At 45.5% G+C, this 26,537-nt stretch overlaps 2 protein-coding genes across 2 annotated transcripts in view; both read right to left on the bottom strand.

Moving 5' to 3' along the window:
• Positions 1–400: 400 nt before the first annotated feature.
• On the bottom strand, positions 401–7,320 carry slc25a25a (solute carrier family 25 member 25a). Its single transcript, XM_080467047.1, has 10 exons — positions 6,158–7,320; positions 4,255–4,381; positions 4,079–4,166; positions 3,881–3,992; positions 2,918–3,076; positions 2,184–2,336; positions 1,959–2,066; positions 1,707–1,874; positions 1,423–1,573; positions 401–1,336 (listed from the first exon to the last, which is right to left on the bottom strand). Exons 1-10 carry the CDS (start codon positions 6,518–6,520, stop codon positions 1,152–1,154), a joined length of 1,614 nt encoding a protein of 537 aa, XP_080323173.1. The 5' UTR covers positions 6,521–7,320; the 3' UTR covers positions 401–1,151.
• A 3,700-nt stretch (positions 7,321–11,020) lies between these two features.
• The window catches only part of eeig1a (estrogen-induced osteoclastogenesis regulator 1a), a 17,755-nt gene continuing 2,238 nt past the window's right edge, over positions 11,021–26,537 (bottom strand). The window contains exons 3-12 of the mRNA XM_080467049.1: positions 18,570–18,690; positions 17,969–17,998; positions 16,816–16,932; positions 16,195–16,241; positions 15,335–15,486; positions 14,283–14,393; positions 13,565–13,760; positions 13,277–13,398; positions 12,412–12,481; positions 11,021–12,344 (exon numbers count right to left, since the gene is read on the bottom strand). Of these exons, the coding sequence (XP_080323175.1) occupies positions 12,299–12,344; positions 12,412–12,481; positions 13,277–13,398; positions 13,565–13,760; positions 14,283–14,393; positions 15,335–15,486; positions 16,195–16,241; positions 16,816–16,932; positions 17,969–17,998; positions 18,570–18,690 (1,012 nt within the window). The 3' untranslated portion in view covers positions 11,021–12,298. The remainder of the gene's footprint in view (positions 12,345–12,411; positions 12,482–13,276; positions 13,399–13,564; positions 13,761–14,282; positions 14,394–15,334; positions 15,487–16,194; positions 16,242–16,815; positions 16,933–17,968; positions 17,999–18,569; positions 18,691–26,537) is intronic.

Below are 26,537 nucleotides of genomic sequence, written 5' to 3'. Positions count from 1 at the left end.
TCACTAAAACACTTTTAACATCCAGTAAACTATTGTTAAATGACAGCTCCAACCAAAACAGGTTTTCACACTGAGCAACGACACCAGACCTGGAGAACATAGACTCCACACAGCTTAGTCTTAAATATTATCACAGTAAGGATGAAGAAAACAGGAGTTTTCATTTGAGTGATATTTTCTTTTTAGAACTATTTTCATACACATCATCTTACAGTTCAATATATGAAAGCATGAAACCATCCCGGCATGAGCAGAAGGCCTCTAAATCCAGCATTATTTATTCTGTACATGGGGGACGTGTGTGTGTGTCCAGGAAACATATCCCAACTCATTTTTCTGCTCTTTCCTCATTGATGTTTGTAATTGAGAAAAAGCCTGCAGTGGACCACACATCATGTTTGATGGAAAAATTCACACAATTTAAGAGAATTTGCATTTATTTGCAACAAGTTGGTCCATTAAAACAATTACACGTATTCTGTACAAAAGAATCCAGCATTGAGAATATGTGTATATAAAGGCTTTTCTAGCATCAATTAAAGTGCATTCTGCTATATAGCTTCCCTCAGTAATAACACGTTTCTGCTGTCAGTTTCTCTTAAAACTGAGATGAACGCACGCACGCACGCGCACCTCCTGAGAATAAAGTCCAAACTACATTCAGTGTTTGAGACGTTAAGGCCGACGTCGAACATCACTCGCTACTTCCGAACGACAACATGAGCAATAAATACGAAGGATGGAAATAAATACATTCATTCTTTCGTTATGGGCAGGAGGAACTAAATACGTGTGCAAAAATCTGCTTCTTCAGGAAGCGTCCTGCTTCTCCATGCTCGTGTAATGTGCAGAGTGAGCAGCTGGTGGTCCATCACACACACGTTTCAACCTGAACATTTGTTTACCCCACCCACCCCCCAACCCCCCACAGTCAGAAAAGCCCTTCAGTTCTCCGGGACGTCCCACCCAGCCCGGCTCCTTAAAGACAAAAATAGCAGCAGTGTTCGTCCTCTACTCTCTACTCGGCCTTTCTCATCTTTCCTCAGCTGACATTCACAGAATGTAAAAGCTTCACCCCCCCCACCGTCCTGGAGAGGCCGGAGGTCCCGAGGACTTCCAGGTATGAAAACAGGACACGTTGAGGACGAGGTTTAGCGCGATGTGACTCCCAGCTGAGTCTTCATGTGTTCGTACACCACGTAGCTGATGCTGACGGCCGGGATGACTTTCAGGAAGTTTGGGGCGAGCCCCCTGTAGAGGCCCGTCGGCCCCTCGGTCTGCAAGATGTGCTTGAAGAGGCCCGTCATGGTCACCTGCTGGTTGCCCTCAGTCACGGCTGCAAAGGGGCAGAGGAGATTCACGTTACTTGTCGCCATACACAGAACCACCCCACGTGTTGTACAGACGGCTCGAAGGCCTCACCTTGTGCCTGCATCCGGGTTCGGATGAGAGCCAGAGGGTAACTGGCCAGCTGGCCGCAGGTGCTGGACGCGGTGCCGCAGGCCAGCAGTACCAGGACGGTGGGCTCGCCGCTGGAGACCCCGTACCTCTGCAGGTAGTTGTTCTTCAGAGTCTGACAGAGTGGAACAACAGAACATGAGTCCTGAGAACGTTCACTGTGTGTGTGTGTGTGTGTGTGTGTGTGTGTGTGTGTGTGTGTGTGTGTGTGTGTGTGTGTGTGTGTGTGTGTGTGTGTGTGAGCTCACCTCATACACAGCCAGGTCGATGCCTGCGTACGGGATGATGCCCAACATGTTGGGCACATAGCCTTTATAAAACGCTCTGAGGCCTTCCCTCCTGAAGATTTGCTTGGCGCAGTCCGAGATGCTGGCGTACTGGCCCGTCACCCTCAAGGCCAGCCGAGTTTTCAGGACCTGTGGACCAATGGAGAGAAGATGGCATCACTTTCGTTCCGCGGGGTTCTGAACACCGACGGTTCTGATCAGACTGCTCATCACCTCCATGGGGTAGATGGTGCTCTGAGCGATCACTCCGGCCAGAGATCCCGCCACGAACCGGTCCAGGATGCGCAGAGTCTCCCGATCGCTGCCGATCATACGCTTGATCTGGAAGAACACAGCAACACAAACACTGTAACACACCTTGTGACTCACACACACACTGCAGATCATACGTTTAAGCCGAATAACACAGAAACACACACACAGTAGGAGTTCCTGTACCTGCTCATAAGCCATGAACTTGAGGGCGGACTCGGGGGCGATCTTCAGGATGTTGACTCCGTTCCCTCGCCACAGCGACCTGGTGCCGCCCTCTCTGATCATCTGCATCAGTCCACTCATGATACACATGTTGTTGGTTCGTGATCCGTAAACCTGAGGAGACGTCGGGGTCGTGAGCACCGTGGAACAGAGGCGATACAACTCCAACAAATTACATTAATAAATTGTGTTCTTTTCTACAGCTCCATTCGAAATGTCAAATCTACACGGCCTGAGATGGCCGCGGGGGACCCTTACACGATGCCCTGAGGGTCACTGGTGTTTAACCTACATTCGGAGCTGCTGGGTCAGGCCGGCTTTATTACTGGGAAAACAACCAAAGCAAACAGCTCCTAATCAAAAAGGGCTCCAAGTCCACATTGTTGTCTTAAACTTTGCTTTCCACATGAGCGATGACGTGAGTCACTGACACAGATCCTCCCGAGTCATGACGGTGAAGGTCGGGTGTGCCTACGCTCTGCAGCCTCTCATTGGCTGATGGTCAGTTTTTGGTCTGTTAAACTTTAACTTGATGATGTTGGCTAACTTTCTCTTGAGTAACTTGTGTGGAGTAACCAGGTGACTGTCTGCTGCAGTTATGAAAGATTACGGCCTCCGAGGGGAAGTGCAACACTCCACAGGGTTCCTCTAAAGCAAAGATGTCAGGTGTCTCCTCCAGCGTAGGGACTTCTTACCTGCATCATGACCTTGAGACGGTCCAGCGGGGCAGTGCAGGTCCTGGAAACTGCTCCAGCTCCTCCACCTGCAACCAGGTGCCTCCACCACATCCCTGTCCGCTTCTCCTCAATCGAGAAATCATCCGGCACCATCAGGTTTTCTCCCACATCGAAGATCTGCCAGCAGGACAGACGGGACGTTAGAAAGACGGTCACAGATCTTCTCAGGGGTTTTTAGAGACTTTTAACCACAGAAATAACAAGACAGATGCTTTGTGACTGTCATTGAGCAGTTTGTTCACACAAATCTTTAACTTTTACAAGGTGGTACGACACGGGAAGGAAATATTTCTACATCATTAAAACAGCCTAACAATTTAATAAACCCTCTGTGAGGTCATTCATTACCATCTGCTGTCGGGCAGGAATATTTCATGTTATAATTCCTAATAAATGGGCACCGCATTGGAAACACATGGCCTCTGCTCGGCCCGTCTGAAGGACCCGAGTTCTAATTCAGGTGTCAAGAGTTTCATGGGAACATGGCGCAGTCTGGTAGACTCATTAGAGGGAGCGGCACTGAAATAACCTGCAGGACACTAAAGATGTCCGTGTCCTCCTTCCAGCAGTCCGAAACGGCCGCTTTATGTAACCAGCTAGACAAACCAGCAAATCCTTCCACCCTAATCCTCCTCAGAGGACCATTTCCTGTCAGGACTAATGGAGATTAATTGCTGACGCACGTCTTGTGCTGCTATTGCCCTTCATGGAATTTGCTCTCTAATTGAGCCGTTTATAACAGCAGCAGGACTCAAAACACTTGGTGGACATTGATCAGCTTCAACGGAGGAGATAGCATAATCGGAGTGGAGGCTAGGGAACCAGGACATCTGATCTGTGGTTCTGGTTCTCAGCTGTTCTCCTGCAGGGTCTCTATCACTGCATCTCTTCCAGTGCAACAGAACAAGAACCAGGACCCACCGTTGAGTGTTTCCAGTAGAGGATGATCTCTGGAATGCTGTCCGTCTTTTCCGTCAGGGGGTCGTTGCTCCAGGCTTGACTGCCGATCGTTATCACTCCATTCTTATCCATACTGCAGGAAAAGCCATGATGGACAAAAGTAAGACACCAATTTCTTTAAGCAACAGTCTCAAAAAGACAAGCAGAGGATGAAGTTACCTCTGCAGTGCATTCACAGCATGCTCCAGGGAAATATGGACTCCGAGGTCACGAAGAGACTGCATGAACTCTTTAGGGTCAACGCCACCTTGAAAAGAGGAAAGTTTCCTGTATTAAAACTAAAACCAGTCAATGAGCGAGCCCTGACATATCTGAGACCCAAGAGACCCTCATACCTGCATTCCTTTTGTCCAGACTCTTCACCACAAGCTTCAGGTCTTTCTCATAGTCCTGCAGATAGTGAACAAACTCCTCAAAGTCCAGCTGTTCGCCAGAGCCACTCTCACACCGCTCCACCGTTTTCTGCAAAAAAACAAAAAACAAAACAAAACTAAAGTTTCTCATGGATTCAAAAAGATAAAGGCTGCAGTTTCGTTTCATTTCATTTGAAGAGAATTTAGTGACTTTATCAGATTTAAATGGAGCTTCAGGGAAGAATAAATCTGCAGGAGACTTTGTGAGGGTGTGGAAGACTTCTCTGAATTCCTCTTTGGGTAGTGAACCAGGAACAGAATGTTTGAAATTTGGTTACCACTAAAGTCAGTCTGGAATGTCAGAAGACCTAAAACACAGGCTGAACAGCCCCCACCACGAGCCATGTCATGACCCGGTGTCAACATGCCGCACTCAGGGCTCTCTGGGATGACTGGATGACGTCCAGGACCGGAGAGTATTATGTTGCAACACCCTGATTTCTTTTCAGCTCAGCTACACGCTGACCCACCAACTGCGTTAATCCCATCTACATTTAAACCAGTGAGCTAAAAGGGCACCGGAATACCAGCTGTGCTCCCGCTGTCCGGCCAGCGCCGATACCTGACCTGCTGGCCCGAGCACATGACTGTCACATTGAAGTACATGAGGAATGAGAACGTTCAGCCGTTAACCTCAACAGTTCACATCGCGCCATGTCTGGACTGTGGGACACTGCTTGTGTGCTTCCATCTGCCTTTTCCCCTGAAGTTCAGGCCCAGAAATAGAAATGGACATCCAGGAGGCGACCACAAGTCAACCACATCTGGACACATATTCTTTCAAATGCATAGATTCATTTATATACAATAATAAAGAAAAAAATAATAATATTAATAAAATAAAAAACCCTTGTCAGGCATGTCAATTAGATATAGGGTGTATGCATGTATGTTTATAAGCATGTGTGTACGCATAGTCATATATGGATCATCTATTTTGTGTGAACAGATGTTTATAAAAAATACAAAATTATTAATTTGGATTAGCAAAACTGATTTTTTTTATACGTTTATTCATACGTGTATGTGATTGCACACTGAATTGTTACATGTCTGAAATGAGTTAGTAAAATGAATAAAAAAAAAAAAAAAAAGTTTAGCTCATCTGTTAAACTCTGTCCACTGTTAGATGTTTCCTTTTTCTTGATGGATATTTATCCCAAAGCTAGCAATACATTTCTAATCTAATCTCTAATCTAAATACATCCTGCAACAGACTTTACTGATTTCCCGGAATCAACTTGAATAAAGGATATCTGCGTGTTCACGTCAATAGAGGCCAGAATCCAGTTAAAATGGAGCAAATCAGCTTCAAATTATTAAACTTTCAGCTGCACAACAATGTCGACAGATCAGATCACCATTAAGGCATGCATAAATATAAGCACTTAATATAAAGAATAAATAATTTAATACCACGGGGAAAGTTTTCAGACTATTTAAATCCCACAAGAACAGATTACATTATATGTCTTTTTTTTTTTAAAAGTGGATTTTCCACGTGAGCAGGGCCCGCCTTACCGGCTTTTTACTGAAGAGTTTAAGGTGTCAGAAATATCGCTAAAACTTCTCAAAACTAACTAAAACTCAGTTCCAAAGTAGTATTTTGTTGTTTAAACACAATAAAAATGTTCCAAGTCGGAGTTTTAACGGAGTTTATACGGGTGGCGCACAGATTTGAGGCCTAGTCGTGAGGCTTTCTCTGACTTGGGCGAATGAAGGAAAGAATGAATGAAGGTTACAGGTGAAGGCATTTAAATAGTTTAGTGTGAAGAGAAAACCGAGTGTGACAGATTAATAAATAATGTAAAGAGATTATTCTGACCTTTCTCCACCGCTGGTAGGTAGAAAACTCCTGCAAAGGCAGCAACACGCTCACTTTGTTAAACAGAGACTTCAGCTCGGACGGAAGGCTGTTAGACTCGAAATATTCCACCTCGACCGGGTCCGCGTTGGCCACCGGGACGTAAAGGCACAAACCCAACATGTCTGGTTCGGGTAAATGAGAAGAAACTACAATAAATAATAAATAAATAGCACTGCGTATGAATCCGTGGTGGGATTCTACTGAATGAGAAGCCGGTACGGAAATCAGGTCGTTAAAGAATGTGGACAGACCACGCCCCTTACGAGAACTGACCCACGTCATTGGGTGGAAGGCCAGTCCCGCCAAGATGTTGGACGTCATTCCACTACCGACCAATCAAAGAGCGGGCAAGTCTTTCTACTACCGACCAATCAGAGGGGGCACACGTCATTTTACTACCGATCAATCACAGCAAGGAGCCATTGACGGGCTCGTCAAGGTCCCGCCTCCTCTTGAACACGTAGCTAAAATCGACCAATCGCGTGCTTCCATCCATTCAAACTGGCACGGGGCCGCTTTTGGCGCAAGAAATCAACACGAAGACATAATGAAGACATATAGCAGTAAAAATATAGACATACATCAGTCAACAGAGACATCTATCAGTCAACATGAATGCGCACATTAGTAAACATAGATGTGTTAGTAAACATAAACACATATATTATAGGCAACTTTGAGTTCAAGAGTAAGTGCTATACAAGTTTGATATATTGTTGTTGCTGTTGTCAGTAAACATATAGACTCGCCTTAGTAAACAAATATATTAGTAAGCATATACACATATATTGATAAATAAATACATTAGTAAACATGTAGGCACATATTAGAATGCATATAGACATATTAGTAGCATATACACATATTAGTAAGAATATAGGTATTTATTGGTAAACATATAGACATATATCAGTAAATATGTAGGCATATAGTAATCTGAATTGTAATATAAAAGTAGACGTGAATAAATAAACAAATAAACTTGAATATGTAGACTGCTGCCTCGCGACCCTGGACAGGAGGAGTGGTATAGAGGTTGGATGGATGAATGGATGTAGACTGCGGCTGCCTTTAAACGCTCTCCTCTTTTCCACAGGTTGTATTTTCACTCAGTCTGGCACATTCTGAGGATCTCTGTACTTCTTTCACCGCCCCTCTTGTGTCTCTGCCACTCAGTTCTACTTCCGAGCAACACTGCGTGTTCTCTCTGCGCTTCACTGCACTGGATGGCATCGCACCAGATCCCTTGGCCTCGGGCTGTGCAACGGTTTTATCTAAAGCCACACGAGCTGCAGACGGACGACAGCCATGGGAGCTAAACTGATGAGGACCAACGCCAGCGGCCAAAAAAAGCGCAGAAGAACTCCAACTGAGCCCGGTTTATGATGTTATACAACACTCATGTACGCGCACAGACGCACGTACACAGCTTGGCGTGTGGATGAACTATCAGGGTGCAAAGTTCATGAGGAGCCAGATTTATGTCTTATATATATATATATATAAACACACACACTCATACATACAGGCATATTTTGATTAGAAAGATATTGAAATATTTCACACAGTTTATTATTCTGATCTATAATAAGACACTTGTTTTCTTGAAGGTGTGCCACCCAATGACTTTAAACTACACTTTGTTTATAAGGGAATCGGTCGGTTATATACAAGATATGTTCTGTAATGTTACACAAGATCCTGTCTGCGATGAAATGTAACAACAGATTCGAGATTTGTTGAAAGATATGCATGTACATTTGTTGTGCATTCAATAACAGGATCTTTAATTCCATGTTGGATTATTTCCTGAAACAATCAGTCCTTGGACAAATGTTTCATCTTCACCTCACATTTTGGTCTAATTGTTGTAAGTGTGTTTTGTAACCACTACATTTATCTACCAGGCAGCCTGAACCAGCAGAGGAGCGCCACAAAAGTGGAGGTTGACCAAAATCATATAAACAAAAAACCTGTTTATATAAAGTTCTGATGACAAGTTAAACATCAGCGTGGACTCCGGCCTGTTTGTAGAGCTGCTGCAGGCATCACTCCTGTATGATGTGTGGTCACACAGCGAGAGTCACATGCTTTTCGTGACCATCGGGCACTTGGTTAAAGTGCACACACAACAAAAAACACCACAGCACGCCAAAAACACAACAAATCACGGCAAAATAACCAAAAACCCACCCGAAATACCGAAATGCACCAAGAACACACCACAAACCCCAAACACACCAAAACACATTTCTTTTTCCAGTTTTTAAAAAAATATATTTTCCTCCACCTATTTTTTCTCTTTTAGTTTTGAAAAATGTCCTTTCCCACTCTTTTCCCTTTTCACCTTCTTGAATAATTTTCATTTGACCCCAAACACACACACACACACACACACACACACACACACACACACACACACACACACACACACACACACACACACACACACACACAGTGTGAAATGCACATGAAACACTGAAAAACAAAAAATTTGTTTCCATGACATATTGTGAAAGCTTCATCGAGCCGCTCCAGAAGAACTGAACGTCGACACGAGGCTCCAGAACCACGGGTTTGAACGCCCTGAAGCTGGGCTGGCAGAACATGGAGCCCCGCAGAGCGCCAGGGTTTTAAACAGACGCTCAAAATGTGTGCAGTTTGTTGGTCCTGCACTGCCCCCTCCTGGAGAAAATGCGTAACGACACAGTGATGTTGCGCTCAAGTTTTTATTATTTTTAGCAAACACTTGATGATTGACGAGGTTAACCATTGATTGGTTGAGTTCAGTTTCGCCTTTTTCAGCATAAAGAAAATGTACTACAAAAAGAAAAATAAACTGAAAAAAGATATTTTTTCCCCATTACAGGACACAATTTATTAGGTAATGGGTGATTAAAAACAAAAAATAAAATTCCAGTCACTTTATGAATCCTGGCTTTCTAAAATGTAAACATGAAAAGTGTCTGACGAGTTAAATGTTGAACATGTGTCACATAATTGGTGAATAGAAGTATTTTATAATAAATTTTTTAGATTAATCAAATCTAGAACTTGCCCTCAGTGGAGCGCAGACCTTTGCCAAATGCCACATTTGATTGTGGAACCGATTTAGCATGCTTCACTTCCTCTATGGTGAATTTCCTCCCTGTTTTTCTTCCTCTATGGTGAGTTTCCTCCACGATCCAAGAGGAGGAGGAGGAGGCGGTGGACTTTACCCTGCTGCCTTCATTCTGTCCATTTTCTCTGCAAGTGTTCGTGTGAATGAATTTCCCCTGCAGTTGTACCTGTGAGCTTTGCACCCAGCAGCCCCTGCAGGTGCACATACCAACCAGCAAGCTCAAACCTGCTGGGGAAGGTCAAACAGGTCAAACAGTCATTTAAAATGGATGGTTTGTTGTAGCGAGTTACACATTATCAGAGTCAGAAAGTTTCCGCCGGCATTCCTTCCTGGCTGTGGCAGCAGCGTGTGAATTCTTCCTCAGGCGTGTGTGTTTGGACGTCTTCTTTAAGAGGAGATATCCCATTTTATTTTTTCATACCGAGAACACGTTGGACCAGGTCCAGATCAAAAAGTCACTATAGCTGGACTTCTGAGATCTGGACCAGACGATCCTACGGAGGCTAGACAGTCATTAAAAACACCGTTTCAGGTTTGAGAAGTCGAGGTATTGTCGATCTGGATCCAAATGTCAAAACCAACGGTGAAATTTTCCACTTTCACAAATTGACTAAAGGTTTTATAAATCTCTGAAATTGTCCAGATATACTGGAGGCGACAAATGCGGCGAGAAACAAACTTGGTTCATGTTTTTATTGTTCATAAGTAATTTCTGCGGAAGAACAGCACAAATCAAGTGAAAGGAAAAGGGGCTTTATTTTCTCTAAAAGATACATGACACTTGGATAAAATAATTTGTTAGAGCGTCGTTAAATCAACAGAAAAAGCTCGGGGAGGCCAGTCGTGTGCGTAGCTTATAACAAACCTCCACAAAACATAAATAAAAGCTTGAAAGGGACCCGAAAGGCCGCAGAGACATAAAGCCACATTCAGAGACACTCAGTGGTTCGTCCCAGACAGAGGAGCGCTCGGAGCCAACCTACTGCCTCCAATTAAAACATAAAAACAACAACCTAGTCATGATTAGTTTCTCTACAGAAATACACTGTGGACACAAAAAAATAGATTCTCTGTCAACTCGCTGCTTAAGGTTTGCATAAAAGAAAGTTACCTCAGTAAGCTAGAGAAGGCTTCCTTCTAACACAACCTGTAAAACGTCACGAAAAAAACAAAAGAAGCCACAGAAGCTGGAAACAAGAATTTGTGGCGTTTCAACTGGGGGGGGGGGGGGGGGGGGGGGGGGGTGGGGGGGGGCTGAAACTGTCTGATTGACCTCAGCGGAGCCACAACTCAGATTTACCTCATTTATAGTGCCAAAAAAAAAACAAACAACCACACTTCCATTCTGGAACTCTTCACATTTTGTGCACTTCTAACAAACAGTTGGGGCATTTCCCTCCAAAATAAGTGCGATCTGGAATCTTCAGGCTGATGTGGACCGTTATTCTCACTGATCTGTTTTCTACCCTGACTGACTGTAATGTCCCCCCTCCCCCGGCCCCATCCAGATCCACGGGGTTATAGAGAGGAGAGGCTGTCTTTCTTTCATAGTTGTAAAAGACACAGGCCTTATTTTCCTATTTAGAGGTTTACAAGTTCACAAAGGATATGATAAAACTTGCATGTAAACGAATAAAAGTCCATTTAACCAACCAGCTGGTCAAGCAGAAACATGTTTTACTGGGGTGTTTTTTTTTTTTGGGCCTCTTTGGTTCAGAAGAAGACGGCAGTGAAGGAGTCAAGCGGAGGTTCTGACACAAAGCCCCACCAGGGGGCAGCACGCAGCTCGGGGATGGGGGGGGGCAGGCCCACTGACACAGGGTCTGAAGTGGTTGGAAGAGTAAACATCGTGGAGACGGTCAAGTTCTGCAGCATGACGTGAGCAGGAACCACAGCTCAGAGCGACTCGCAATATTCCTATTTAACTACATTTAATGAAATATCTTCTCATAAAACATGAAGATTTATTCAAAATTGCAGCCAGACTGCAGGAAATTAACAGAATTTTCCTAGTGATCCTTAAGACTTCCTCAAATTAGTCACTTTACTGCTGATTCACTGGCAGTGAGGTACTTGGCCGTCACTGCTGGATGGCTCAGCGCTTCGCCACCTACAGTGTCGGGGACACACACACACACACACACACACACACACACACACACACACACACACACACACACACACACACACACACACACACACACACACACACACACACACACACACACACACACACACACACACACACACACACACACACACACACACACACACACACACACACACACACACACACACACACACACACACACACACACACACACACACACACACACACACACACACACACGTTTGTTTGTCCACACAAACGTCATGAAGTCTGACAAAGTGGAATCAAGGCACTTCAGTGGGATTTCGAGGCTGAAGCTGGGGAGCAGACGTCTCCTTCACTCGCCTACATCTGAGCAGTGAAATCATGTTCTGAACTCCCCCGTGAAGCCGAGCTGCAAACCATGGAGAAGAGACGTTGGGTTGAAAGTGTCCTAATGTGGACGTGTGCGGATTAAACAGGAGTGGAGAACGTGACATCAGTGTGACGGGAGACGTGCTCGGTGTGGGAATCAGCAGTGACGGATTCACCTCGGATGTAAATTCTTTATTCAAACTCCAGAGTGGAGCTGCGGCCTCCTACCAGTGTGAACATGAAGCATCAGAGCCACCGGACCCCGGGGACACCGAGGACCCTGGTGTCCATCTTCAGGAGGGCGGGAGACATATCTGGAAACAAGTTGTGACGGCAGAACGTCTGTGCCTGGGTTGTTTTTTTCCTTCAGTCTTGGGAAAATGTGGCGGAGCTGAAGGGGGTGCCGACAGCCACAGACGTCACATAAAGTGCAAACGGGGCCAGTTTCTCCCCTTCACAGCCTCAGACCGGCTGAAGCTCCAGGAAACGCCGGCCGATCTCCTCTCCTGCCGCCTCAGTGGCTCTCGATCACCACCGGTTCATATCCGCCGGCGGACACCCTGGAGGACACAGGCCGTCAGGAGGCAGGAGGACCAGGGGACGTTCACACCGCGGACGGACACTCACCTGTTCCCAAGCCTGATGCTGCTGAGAGCGGTCGTTCCGTCTTTACTGACAAACAGACGCAAGTTACTGTCTGGAGACACAAACACAGGAAGCTGCTTAGTTTCTACTGAAGGGGACCAGAGACACAAACGCAGAAACCGGAGACCTGGACTGCCAAGCTGGATGATGGAACCAGGATGTCTCACTGCGAGACAGATCGATGGACTGGGAAATACACAATCCTTGATAAGCGTCACTACGAAGCTGGTTTTCCCGTCGTGATCATTGTCACTGCAGACTGTAGAGTCGCTACGGAGACTGTAGAGTCGCTACAAAGACTGTAGAGTCACTACGGAGACTGTAGAGTCGCTACAAAGACTGCAGAGTCACTACGGAGACTGCAGAGTCGCTACGAAGACTGTAGAGTCGCTTGAAGACTGTAGAGTCGCTACGAAGACTGTAGAGTCACAACGGAGACCGTAGAGTCGCTATGGAGACTGTAGAGTCACTACGGAGACTGTAGAGTCACTACGGAGACTGTAGAGTTGCTACGGAGACTGTAGTCACTACGGAGACTGTAGAGTTGCTACAGACCGTAGAGTCGCTACAGAGACCGTAGAGTCGCTACGAAGACTGTAGAGTCACTACAGAGGGGCCGTAGAGTCACACAGCTGTGGAGCTGCATGTTGCAGAGCTTTCAGTTTGACCATCAGCGTCACTCTTTTAACCACTTGTGTGCCGAGACTGAAGCTCCAACCACTTGGGGTATTAAGAACCATCCGTCTTTAAGACCCTGTGAGGGTCGCTCAGTCCAGTAAAGATACACCATAGTGCTCTGCAGTTAGGATTACTCTGTATTCAGATTACTCTGTTCAGCTCACTGCACCTTCGGTGTTGTTGACGTCTGCAAAGTTTTGGCTTTGGACGATTTTCTCCACGATGTCGTCGGCGTCCATGCGCGTGTCGTTCACCCAGCAGGGGTGACTCTCCACCGAGTCCTGCTTCCTCCTGTCCGCACACACAAGAACAGCAAACATCAGCGCCTCAGAGTCCAGGAGGCCGGACACCGAATGGCCGAGCTCGACTCCACGCCGTGTCCAAAGACAACAGTCCCACAGTGACAAAGGGACACCGTCTTCTGTTCTAATGCATCTGTAGCTCTCACTGACCGCACCTCAGATTTCTATTGGGTGGTAGGACGGGCCGCGGGGGTCGTGGGGGTCTCTCTGGACGTCCAGCATCCTTTTCCCCCTCCAGAGGCGGGTCGGCAGTGAAGGCGAGCCCCCCCGACGTGCTGCTTCCCGTTGAGGTATTCCTGCGGTGCGTGAGGTCCGACAGGCTGGACGAGCAGGAGTGCTCGGTGCTGTAGCCTGCAGGACGACACGAGAGACACACACACACACACACACACAGTGTCCACCACGGTGGTACAGATACACACTGATCAATAAGCAGAACCGACCACGTTCACTTCAGCCTGTATTGTGGAGGATGGAAGTCTTCTCTAACAATAAGCAGTGATAACAAACATGTCTGTGAAACGTCATTGACTGGACCTTTACAGTCTTCTGAGCTTGTATAAAGAACCTAGGCACACCTACACTACCACCAATAAAACTACTCAGATGAAAAACGTATTCCATTACTTATCAAACATCAGTCTTTAGCGAAACGTGAAACTTTCCTCTAAGTAAAAAAGTAATTTTTACAGTTTTCTCATAATGAACTCATGGAATTGTTGGCTTTTCTTTCATTGTATTTGGCGCTATATAAATAAAGTTGAAATAACGGTTCTCACAAAGACGGACTCCGCTCCTGCCCCGTTGTCGGTTCAGAGTCCAACGCGATGCAGAAGACTTCAGGAGGCCCAGAGTGCAGGCCGTCACGCTTACCTGAGATTTTGCTGTGCTGGCTGGCGTAGCTGGAGTTACGGGAGTGACCAGACTGGAAGAGCTCTGCGGGACCCGCCTGGCTCTGGGTGGGCTCCGATTCCTCCAGGAGACCTGAGAACACACGAGCAAGCAGCTCTTCAGAGGAAGTCAGCTCCAGCATGAAACCACAAGTCAGTTTAACAGGATCACTTCAGTCAGAACTGCAGTTTTATCCCCAACATACTGCTTGTATTCAAATTGCTAGAACTTGTTTTTATCCATTTACTCCTAATTTATATCGTCCTTTTACTACAATTTTGTGTTTAATTTTTCCATTATAACGTCACTATTTTGGATTTTTTAGGTCCACAATGGAAATAAGTCTCTTTTATTATTCATTTAAGCTCGCGCCTCACCGCTCCCGGAAAACTACGTCAATCTGAAAGCATCTGTCCGTCCCCGAAATCTCGGTGTGACGTTCAGACGCTCAACAATGTTGGTACTAAACTCATCATGTCCACCTTTAACTGTCCGAAGAAAAAGAAGAGAGGGAGGACTAAAACAAGAGGAAACGTGGCGTTAAAGGAGACTCGGGCCTCAGAACGCCTCGGGTTGTGAAAGCGGTTCAGTCTGAATGAACTCTTTTTACTCGGGAAAGGCGAGAGATGTGATTTACGACGAACACGCTTCAGTGAATGGTGGTAATATCTTTGTGTTTTCAACTTTACTGAACTCTTTCCCACCAGCAGCGCTGTTCTGGGTCAGTTTTCATTGGTTTTTACACTTCGGACTTCCATCAGTTGCACGTTCTGATATTTAAAACTGGCTCATTTTGTGTCTGCAGGACAAGAAAAACGGTGCATGTCAACATAAATCCTCACAGCTCAGTCAATCTTTAGCAGCACACATTATATATTCCTCATGTGAGATTTGAGAGATAAATGTGCAGCGGTAATGTTTATCATGGTATTTCACAGGCCAGCTCTTGTTTCATGAAGCTGCGTTCAGACTGCAGCCTGCCGTCGGAGAGCATTCCTCGCTGTCTGGGACTCCATCGCAGGTGCTGCTGGTACCTGAGCTGATGATGGAGGGTCTGTGCTTGGCGCCTCGGCCCACTGAAACCTTGTCAGCCGGACCCGGCTCGGTGGTTCCCTCCCCCTTACAGTCCAGCTGAAGGGTGTGCTCCCGTCCGGAGATGGAGATGGACTTTGCAGTGCTCGGAGGCCTGTTAGGAGCCCAAACACACTTTCACAAGCTGGAGGAGATGAGCTGCAGTTTCTGCTCGGCTTGACAGGCTCAGATAAGAGAGTTTATACTAACTGATGAACAACTACACAGTATTAATGTTGGAATGTGAAGAATGTAGATAAATGTTGGGAAGAATCTGGTTAAAACACACAAGAATCCAGAAATGGAATGTTTCAATCAAATCCATTTTTACTTAAAGGTGAAATAAGACTCAAGAGCAGAAATAAAAAAAAAAAAAAAAAAGCTAAATTATTTTGACCAAACACTGAACGAACCATGATCCTGAGACCAGTGTTCCTTAGCTCCCTCTAGTGGTGAAAGAAGGCACTGTAATTTTAAATCAAAATACCTATTGTCATCAAAATAGTTCAACTTGGAATTTAAATATATAATACACGACAGTAACATTTGAAATAAACCGTCTTTCCTTAGTGTCTGATGAAACTGCTATTTCAGAGAGATGAAGAGGAGCTGCAGCTTGTTAGGTTTAGTTATAAATCTTTGTTCAGTAACAATGATCATAAACAATCCTCTTGTTGGGAGGAAACACGTCTCCTCTGAACACAGATCATCAGACTGGAGGTTCAGTTTGCTCAGAGAGGAGAAACCCAGAGATCAATGCTGGAAGAAGGTGGAGAAACTCGCAGTTCTAGTCGACTCTTGGTCATCAATCTTCATCACTCACGTTTTAAAGCAGGGATCTCCTGAGAGCAGGGTCATGCCGATGATCACCTGGAAGAAACACAACAACTGGCTTTAGAACTTCTTCTTCCAACACGTTGAAGCTCAGCAGGAGTCAAACGCATCTCTGTGTGTACGGAGCCTTTCACTGAATCTTCACCCCTTCATTTGGTTCGGTGGCGTTCACACACTCACACAAGAAAATTACATGTAATTACACCAGCTGCTGGTTTGGGGGCGCTGTCGCCCAAAACAAACACTGACTGATTGGTCCAGACCAAAAGAGGAAGCTCCGCTTCTTTAGCCCATGGTGGCTAGGCTAGTTAGCACGTGACTAATGGGTAGCCACAAACAACGATGATATAAAGTCTTCAGACCAGAAATCAATGAGAGTCTTCCGCAAGATATTTTCCAACCTTGTTAACTCAGGTTCAGAGTTCCTGGGAGATTTCATGTCGTCCAAACAAAATTTGTAATTTTTTTTTTTTTTCCCACTGAAGAGACTCTGGTCCGGATCAAATGTGGGAATGCGAACATGCCCTAAAGTACAAGCTCTTGGTGGTCCACCGTGTTTCTCCACCGCTCTGCTGATGTGCTGCGGTGTCTGTCCCGCTGCTCTGCTCACCTTCAGGATGGAGTTGTCCTGCCGTGTGTTCTTGGTGTCGTATCCCTCCAGCAGACAGCAGCGCACCGTCGATCCAGACCCTGCAAACTCCGCCATGTTGAGGTCGGTGAAGCCCAGCTGGAAGGAAACGGGGAACACGTTCATTTTAAAACGCGTTTCTGGAACCTTCAGGCTTCGTCCAGAGCTACACTCGGTAGAGTGCAGACCTTCGCCAACGCCACATTTGTTTGCGGAACTGAGTTGGCATTGCTAGCATGATAGCCGTTAGCTCATATCGATGCTCACTAGCTAGGTCAGGTGGCCACATCACTGTGTGGAACACTGAGCAGGGAGTGTCTCCATGGCAACAGATGCTGATCTCCTTTAATCTCCTGCACGAGGGGCGTCTCATCCGCTTTGTATGGGACCTTTTTTTTTTTTTTTTTCACAGTTTTTGGGATTTATTCGGAAACATTTAGCCGCTAACGTCCCAAAATCTAATGAATTGGTCCTTGGATGATGACAAATCATCCCTGAAGTGAATTTGGGTGAATAGTTTTTGTGAAAAGTTGTTACAATTCATACAGACAAACAAACAAACAAATACATGCAGACAAAAACATCACCTTCTATAACATAAGTCGCGGCAACTCACTGTCATTGATATCGTATCGTTACAAACATATCTGTACGTTCCAAGTGTTGACTTTTTTGCACTACTATAGTAGAATCTGTGGTCTCCAGAAGCATTAAACCTAAATACTTCCCACGAGGAGGAATCTCATTGGTGATGTTCGCTCCCGCAGCTCTGGAAAGCGAAAAAGGCCCCGTCCTTTATTCTTTACGTTTCCCTTTCTTCTGTTTTTCTAGGTGTGTACCTAAAGGAAGCCACCTTCTGAGCAGGAAACGAGGTATATTTAACAAAAGGAAATCTAAAAGGAGAACAGAGGAAGGAGCATGGATCCACAGAGCCGGAGTTCTGGAGGGTTTGACCTTCATTCAGGCCACATGACTCTGGTGTCACGGGCAGGATGTTTTTTTGTTTTTTTTTCCACAGTCTGGGGGAAACTGTGAACCGGACCGGGGAGACACAGGTTTGTACCTGGCTGCTTGTGGGAAGTGCAGTATGAAGATTCCCAGCAGCGTTTACCACCACCAGGGCTGAGGCTCTTACCTTCGAGTACGCTTTCCCTCCTTTCAGTTCCTGCAGGGAAAACAGGATGTCAGTGATGAAACCAGAGATCCAACTTCATATTACAAAGGCCTCCAATTACAGAGGAGAAATTACAGACTGAGTCGCTACAGAAATATCCAGGACGTGTTTTCCTGGGAGAATAGCTGCAGGCCTGCGGTTTGGAGTCTGCTCACTTTGTTCATTCTGTCCTGTCGGTTTCAAAATTCATCCAACTGATTCCTGCTGAATAAAACTTTTAACCAAAAAAAAACTGCAAGGTGCACTGATTTACTTAAAGTGAAAAGTTTCCAGCATCTATCGAGAAGGCCTTGCCACTCTACTGCCAACGAATTGAAAGAAGAGCTATGGCAAAATTTGCCCTTCACGAGCGTGAAGCTCTAATGTCCGACTGCAGTGAACGCAGCACGCGATAACAAAGCTGACTAATATACAAATCCATGCATTGGGATGGCCCCCGCCGTCCCTGGGGGACTTTAATCACAAAAAGAAAGCAGCCTTACTAATACCAGGTCAACCACCAGGGGCGATTGTGAAATTAAAAGTAGAAAGTCCTCTCTTGCCCGGAGTGAAGGAGTCGTACCTTTCTCACAGACACCCTGCAGATGGAGGGGTCCAGGACGCCGGTGTGGGGGTTGGCACTCATCTTGGAGACGAAGGTGAACCTCTTCCTCCAGCGAACACAGTTCTCCCGAACCTCCTGCCTGGAGAGGAAACAACATGTCAGATACGCCCAGCTGGAACCCTTGTGCTGATAGGCTGCTACTGCGCACGGCCACGGTAGTAAGTCCTTCTGCACATGCTCAGCAAACAGTCAATATTCTAGTTTTATTGTTCATATTGGTTTGATTGATTTGCCACATGATGCAGTGACGTCGTTATCCTGGTTGGCGGTTGGGGGTCAAAGGTCAGGGAAGGGGTCGCATGGAAACTGTAGTCAAACTCTGATAACATGAAGCAATTCAAGCGACCAAGACAGATGATGAGAGGAGCGGTGCGGCGGATTAAATAGCCTTGTAATCCATTAGTTTCCATGGTGACAAATGTGGAGTTGGCGAGTCAAACTGTTTGGAAACTGATAAGAAAAGTGATGAATAGGAGAGCAGTTTCAAGCAAAAAAAAAAAAAGAAGAATTTCCACTGGATGGTTCTGCTGGAGCAGAAACAAAGTTCTTCTCTGGTGAAGTGCCAGTCGTCACCAGCTGAATAGAATAATAATATTATACGATTATCCTACGGGAGATGGTTCACCAAAGGAAAACGGATTCGTACAGTTTGATCTCGTTAAAGTCACAAAGACTGAAGATTTGAGATTTTTAGACCGATACTGATCAAACTTTTTTCAGACTCTCCATCCAGACTCTGCTCTTCACTGTATTAAAATAAATAAATAAATACTTTCACAAAACGTTGTATATCAAACCTTTAACGTCTCCAGATCAATCCAAAAGCCATAAAAAAAGGGTGATGAGGATAAACGGGATAACCAAACCTCAAATCTTTAAATCGTCTTTAACTCTGAACTAAAATCCTGCTCCAAACGGGGCGAGACAAGCAGGGGGAGGTGGGTTATTGTTGGTCTATTTATTTCAGAATCAACACACACTCGCACTCACACACTCAGGTCCGATCAGGACCCCCTCCTCCCTACACACACACACACTTTGAGAGGTGGAACGTTCCCAGACCACATTCCTGGGTCCAGATGGCTTTGTTCATGCTCCATGGAAACCTCACACTCAAATCCACCAACACTCTGGCAATCAGCACAAAGGAGGAGGAGCACTTTTACAAACGCTCCTCTGTTTGCTTCTAATCTCAGCCGCCAGCTTCCAGACTCCTTTTTTTTTTTTTTTTGTTTTCTTTATCATGTCAGCGTTGCAGGCGGATGACGAGGAACAGGTTGTGTGTGACTGAGGGCTTTCTGCAGGAGGAACGTCGCCTCCGACTCGGTTCAGATATCAGCTGATTTACAGCTGAATAACCAACTGAAGTCTGTATTTACATTCGGGTCAGCACCTCACAGATACAAGGCACCGAATCGTAGACGTTCAATCTGGACACGGGATGAGCTCATCGGATTACACTCGACGCCGCATCAAACCTTAACCGTGCCCAACAAACAAACAAACGACACAAATACAACTCCGAGATCACCCCGCCAAGCTGAAACATTCATGCTGTCATCCAATCAGGAAACTTTTTGTTCAGCAGTTTTCACAGCAACATTTTGAAAACTATCAATTTCCGGACTATTGACACCAGAACATAAGCTGCACCCCCCGAATTTAAAAATATATTTTTTCCCCACGTTGTAGCAGGGCATGAATTTCACTGCGTGATTGAGTTTTGTTTTGTTTTTCAAGAAGAAACAAGTTTTGAACACAGCTTCCATGATGGAGCGGCGGACGAGAGAGAGAGAGAGAGGTCGATAAGTTAACCACGGAGTGCAGCAGGTCGGAGTTACGTGATGCACCTGAACGCATCACCCAGGGCATTGAGATATTTACACAGCAGATCAACTGATCTGAAGAATTTAGTGCGAGTGCGTTTGATTTACCGACAGTTCAACCGGACCAATAGAAACAGTTCCGTTGGTTCTCTGTGACCTGTTCGGCCATTTCATTGGTCTGATGTCACGAGGCTAAACGTATCAGCGGCATGAAGCTCTTTAACCCGTAAAAATCTATAAATTAGCCGCGCCGTTGTTTAAGCCGCGGGGTTCAAAGCGTGTGAAAAAAAGGCAGCGGCTTATAGTCCGGAAATTACGGTAAATGTGACGGTAAAAGGTGGTAAATGAAGAAACGTGAGCAAAGACTGAGTCCTCCGTCTGTTCTGATGGTTCACTCACACATTAGAAAAACATTGTGCAGGACTAAATGTTTCATTAAAGCTGTTTTTCTGTTTCCATGGAGACGGGTGATTTAAAAGTGGTTTTCAAAGGGCTCAAAACGACCACAGATCACTATTTACCCTGGAAATGTTGTGTAACAGCAAAACGTCAGACTGAGAAAAAGACCTCAGCAATGTTGTGGTGCAAGAAGTTGATTTCTACCGTGGACAGAATTGTTGCGTAAGAAAACCTCCCATAATGACGCTCAAGTAGGAATGTGATTTGTTCATGTGGCTGCAGCTGCCAGCAGGACAGATACTGAGCAGAGCCGGCACCGTTTCTGAGCTGGACTCGTCTTTAAAGGACCTGCGAGGCTGGAAAACTGAACAGAGACTCTGAGCAAAGCTGCTGATACACAGAGGCTGCAGAGTCCAACCTAAACTTGTGATTGGTTCCTACAGCTCAGCCTGAACCCCCCCCCTCGCCCCCCCCCAACCGGACCCCAATGCTGATGAGTCAACATGTCAGTGGAGCAGCGATGTGGATCTTATCTCTTCCTGGACGCTCGGCTCAGTGGCCACAGCGGAAGAAGAAACACACATGGCAGCCAGGCTGGGTCGGGCCGGACCCCAGCCCCGATAACAGCAGAGTGCTTGGGGGGGGGGGGGGGGGGTATGTCTACCATGAAGAGGAGTCCTTTTCTCTTTCCCTTATCCCGACAAAACACAGACATTACAAACGCTCCTTAACCACGTGATAAAGGAACTGCTGAATCGGCAAAATCCTCCTGAAACGTTCCGATAATGAGGCAGAATCTACTTTGTAACTCAAAACAAATTGAAAGTCCTCGTTATGATTGTCAGTGAGATTCTGACGTCTCCTAAACACCAGCCTGCTGCCTTGTTTTTCTCCATTTTGTAGTGAATCACTGCCGAATCGATTCACACATCGTTTAGATTTACGTGTGAATTAAAGTGCGATGTATCGCAAATTTATCGTGACGTCAACATTCACCCAGAAAAACACTGAACTGCAATAAATCCTGTTTCCTCGTTCACTCATGCCGACATGTCGTCCAATCAGACGAGGCCCGCCGCTCTAGATTATTTCAACATGACGTTAAACCTGGACAAATACATGCTCAGTGCCCAGTACAACCCCTGGGAGCGATTTGGAGTCTTGCTCAAGGACACTTTTAGAGAGGAGATTGGGAATCAAACCTGCAACCTTATGATTGAGAGACGACCGCTCAGCCAGCTGAGCCACAGTCGCCCTGAATGTTCCTGAATACTACCTCCAGTTCATCCTGAGGAACTTCCACTTGTTTGCAGATAAAACTAGAGCTACACTCGGTAGAGCGCATACCTTCGACAACGCCATATTTATTTGCGGAACCGAGTTAGCATCGTTAACATGATACCTGTTAGCTCATATCGCTAACTAGGTAGGTCAGGTAGCCACATCACTGTGTGAAACACCGAGCAGGGAGCGTCTCCATGGCAACAGATGCTGATCTCCTCCATGAGGTGCCGCTCTCATCCGCTTTGTATGGGAAATTGTTCCCCAGTTTTGGGGGATTTATTTGGAAACAGTTAACCAATAACGTCCAAAACTCGAAACAATCGGTCCTTGGATGATGACAAATCATCGCTGAAAATTTCATGTAATTCGGGTGAGAAACTTTTGCGAAAAGTGGGTAAAATATATACATACATATAAATAAATACACGCAGATGAAAACAGAACCTTGTCGGCCAGCTTCATTGATGAAGGTAATAAGAAATCTAATCTAATCGCAGGTCCTGACTGCAGCGTTTTTACCACGTAGGAAGAGGACGCCAACACGGGTTCTGCTGTACGGACAAGACGCCGGCGGTTGAGCTCTGCCAATGTTGTTCCCAAAGTTAAAACCTGTAAGTGTGAACTGTTTATTTAGTCAACGGCCTCAGTGTGTGAACTAACCCGTTGACATTTAAAGGTAAACATCTCCACAGAAGAACTAGAGGTGTGTGGAGGAAGTTCAGCGTGGGTACGTCCTCTGATAACAGAGGCAGAACGTCCCAAACACACACCTTCCCCTCGCAGTCCGCCCAAACGCTGAAAGTTCCCTGAAAACAGGAAACAGCTGTTGAAAAGCAGCTCTTCCCCAAATCGATGTCCAGCTCTCCTCTCTGGACTCTTCCTGTCTTTATGCCTCTTCCCTTCTCTTCCACACGAGCCGGAGTCAAACCATCAGAACAGACGGAGTTGCAGCTTCTTTCTTCAAAGCTTCAGTTGAAGTTTCATCTCAAATCCCTTCAAATGACATTTTTTGACACGACTGGCTGATTAAGAAGCCGATTCTAGAAGTTGGAGGTATTAGAGTAGAAGTGTTTGGAGGGAAGGAAGCTCCACCTGAAGGTTGATGGTTCCTCTGAGGGTTCTAAGAAGTACTTCCTGTTCACCCTGCTGGGAAACACACACACACACACACACACTATCACACACAGTGTTCCTGTGTGGAAGCGTAGTCTTACTCTCGAGTTGGGACAAAGATTCACTCATTCACCGACGGCCCAGGTTACCGGATCTTTGTCAAATGTCCCCTTTGTTAGAATGCAAAGACGTACATGAGCATTCATTCTGATTTGAGATGCACCGATACCACTTTTCTAAAGGACGAGTACAAGTACTGACCTTTAGCTACTCGCCGACACAGAGTACCGATATGAGTACTTATTAATTACCTTCGCCAATGACAGTTGGGCGACCAACGAAGTTGGCCTAGAAGGTTATGTGTTTGTCTGCATGTATTTAATTATTGGTTTGTATGTATGTATTTGACCAATGTTTTGCAAAAATCACTCGCCCGTATTGCATGAAATTCTCAGGGATGATTTGTCGTCATCCAAGGATCAATCGATTAGAATTTGGGACGTTAACGGCTAGACGTTTTCCAACTAATCTGAAAAAACTGAAAACTTTTCCCATACAAAGCGGACGGGAGAGGCACCTCATGAAGGAGAGCAAAGGAGATCAGCGTCTGTTGCCATGGAGACGCACCAGTTAGCAGTCACTACTACTGAAGATCTTAAGCTTTTATTTTTTAAATCCTCTTCGTCTGCTGTTCACTGAACTCACATCAATCTGTGCACTACATGACTGTTGAAATATCACTACATTTGATAAAAGGTGGTCTGATAAAAGATGTTTCACTCAGACGTTCGTCTTGAGCGTCTTTTAGGATTTAGCATGCGAGTGACAGTGAAAGATTAAGCGTACCAACTACAGCTCTTATTTTGGTGGCATTAGAAGAGGTTTTTACACGGAAAAGTGAGAATTAAACATTTACCAAATGCGCTGGCCAAACACCCCAAGTCTCTTTTAATAATCTTTCTGCAGGAGTGAGATCATCAACAACTCCAAAGTACTGATGATGTAATCATTCCAGCTGAGGGTGAAACTGTCCTCAGAAGACAACTAAAACTAATCAATTCCTCGGACTCCAGATATGCTTGGAGACCGTGACCTCGGTGACTTCTCCACTCAGAAACAGTTAATAAAGAAAAAACACATCTCCTTTAACCCCCCCACTGTCCAGGTCTAGAGAGACGTATATGTTCACAATAACCCCAAATACTTTGACCTGCCAATAAAGTGAAACTCTTTCAGCTGTGTGGACATTCTGTGCTGTGTGGGGGTAAAAGTTTGGACTGTGGACTCGTGTTGCTGAAGATCTTTATGGTTTAGCAAACAACAGGCCGCGGCTGATAAAAGCCTGTAAAAACCAAGAGTTTTTCTGCCAGATGGGGAAGGAGCCCGTCTGTTTTCTCCTGCGGCAGAGAGCGAGAAAACAGTCTGCAGCCGGCCTGCGCTGGAGACGCCGTGCAGCTGATCAGGAAGACGTGGACGCCTTCCATTTCTCCAGCTTCACGTTGTGACGATTCCAAGTGAAAATGCAACTTTTCAATGTTTTCCTTCGGAGTGTCATGACTCCCAGTCCATATTGTGCTGGGACTTTTATTTTGACAGTCACCGTAATAACAATCCAACTTGGTCGTCTGTCCACTAGAATGTCCGCGTTCTGTTGTTGTTTACAGTGTATTGTTCTCTGCTGCATGTGTGTGTGGTTTCATTACAAAAAGAAAAAAACCCAAAAAACAGCGCCGACTTGTGGCCTGGCATGCCAACTGCATCGTTTTCAGAACGTTGGCATATAAATGTGAACGTTTCCTGAAACAAACATGCAAAAGCAGAGCTACATGCTGAGGATCCTGCCCCTGATGGCAAAGAAAATGATCGCAATCAACTCAGCGAATGTCGATGAAAGTTTAATTTATAAGCGATTGACGATTTATCTTTATACGGATAAGTTGGATATAGCAGTAAAGTAATATGATTTCTATTAAGTTGACTAAAAATGGAACCAGGTGTGATGTTATGTGACATCTTCATATGCTTTGTTTTAATGAATGAATAAAAAGTTAAAAAAAAATTATAAATACATGCAGAAGCGATGCATTTTCACTCGAAACCAACAGCTACTATGTTGTTTTCAGTGTTTCTGCCATAATAACCTTTAAATTGAAACTTTACAGTTTCTTCTTTGTTGTGGCTCAGATTATACGTCATGGAAATGTTTGTTTTTGCAAAATATATACTCCTGAAAATGACCGTAACTTGAATTTAAAGTATATCTTAACTGAATCTAATGCAAAATACAGTGAATTGTCCAAAACGAATTTTGCAGGTTTTTACAAAGTCAATCCGCTTGCAAAGGCCTCAGGGTCTCCGTGTTGTTTTGTCTGCTGCTCGGAAGAAATTTGTTTAAAAAAAATCTAGGTTTTCTTTGAAATTCCTGCCACCAGATTGGAGCCTCTTGAGGGTCTATAAGATGTCAGCTTTTCTTCCTGAATATTTAATGTTATTGTTCGATACATAAGGCAGCTGGTAAAAAAAAAACCTAAACTGTCCCCGAGTTGAACTTTAGAGCAAAGTAAGCAGAATTGTTAAAGTTCAAACGCAGAGACGTGGTCAGAGATGTTGTAAACGGAGCCGTTTTATGTTCCCACCAGTATCACATCCAGTCGTCCCTTGAGTATTTACTGCTGCAATAATGTACAATAAACTGTGCAAAAAACATGCTGCAAGCCTCGTTAACGTAAAGCCTTCAAACCCCGAGACGGGTCCCAGCAGGCCTGTGAGCTTCACACCGACACATTTCCAAACTGAGACTAAAGGCGTGTTCACATTCCCCCGTTTGATCTGGACCAGAGGCTCTTCAGGGGGGAAAAAAAACTTTCGTTTTGGGCAACGTGGAATCTCCTAAGGAACTCTGAACCGACGATAACCCAGCGTGAATCACATCGGTATCAGACGGGTCATATGAACCTGCCCACCCCCCATCCGACCCCACCCCCCACCCCCCCACCATGAGGCGCAGCAGCATCATGTGACCCTCCACTTACAGCCCAGTGGGTTTTTCATGTGCGCTCACTAGATAAGCTCACTGTGGATCGTCCACAACAGGCCGGGTCCCACAAAGACCGTGTGTGTCAACGTGGAGGACATAACGCTGGTCTTTGTCCGGAGCGGAGGCAGGCTCCTCCTGCTCCTCCTGCTCCTCTTGCTCCTCTGAGACGGCCTTGTGTCCTCGATAGGAGAGGCGGGAGGGGGAATCTGGGCCGTTACATAAGCAGCCGAGGCCTCGGACTCTGCTGCCGTCACCGAACAGAACCGC

The sequence above is a fragment of the Lipophrys pholis genome (genome assembly GCF_963383615.2).
Source record: "Lipophrys pholis genome assembly, chromosome: 7".
Taxonomy (NCBI): domain Eukaryota; kingdom Metazoa; phylum Chordata; class Actinopteri; order Blenniiformes; family Blenniidae; genus Lipophrys; species Lipophrys pholis.
This window is presented reverse-complemented; position numbering and strand designations above follow the sequence as displayed.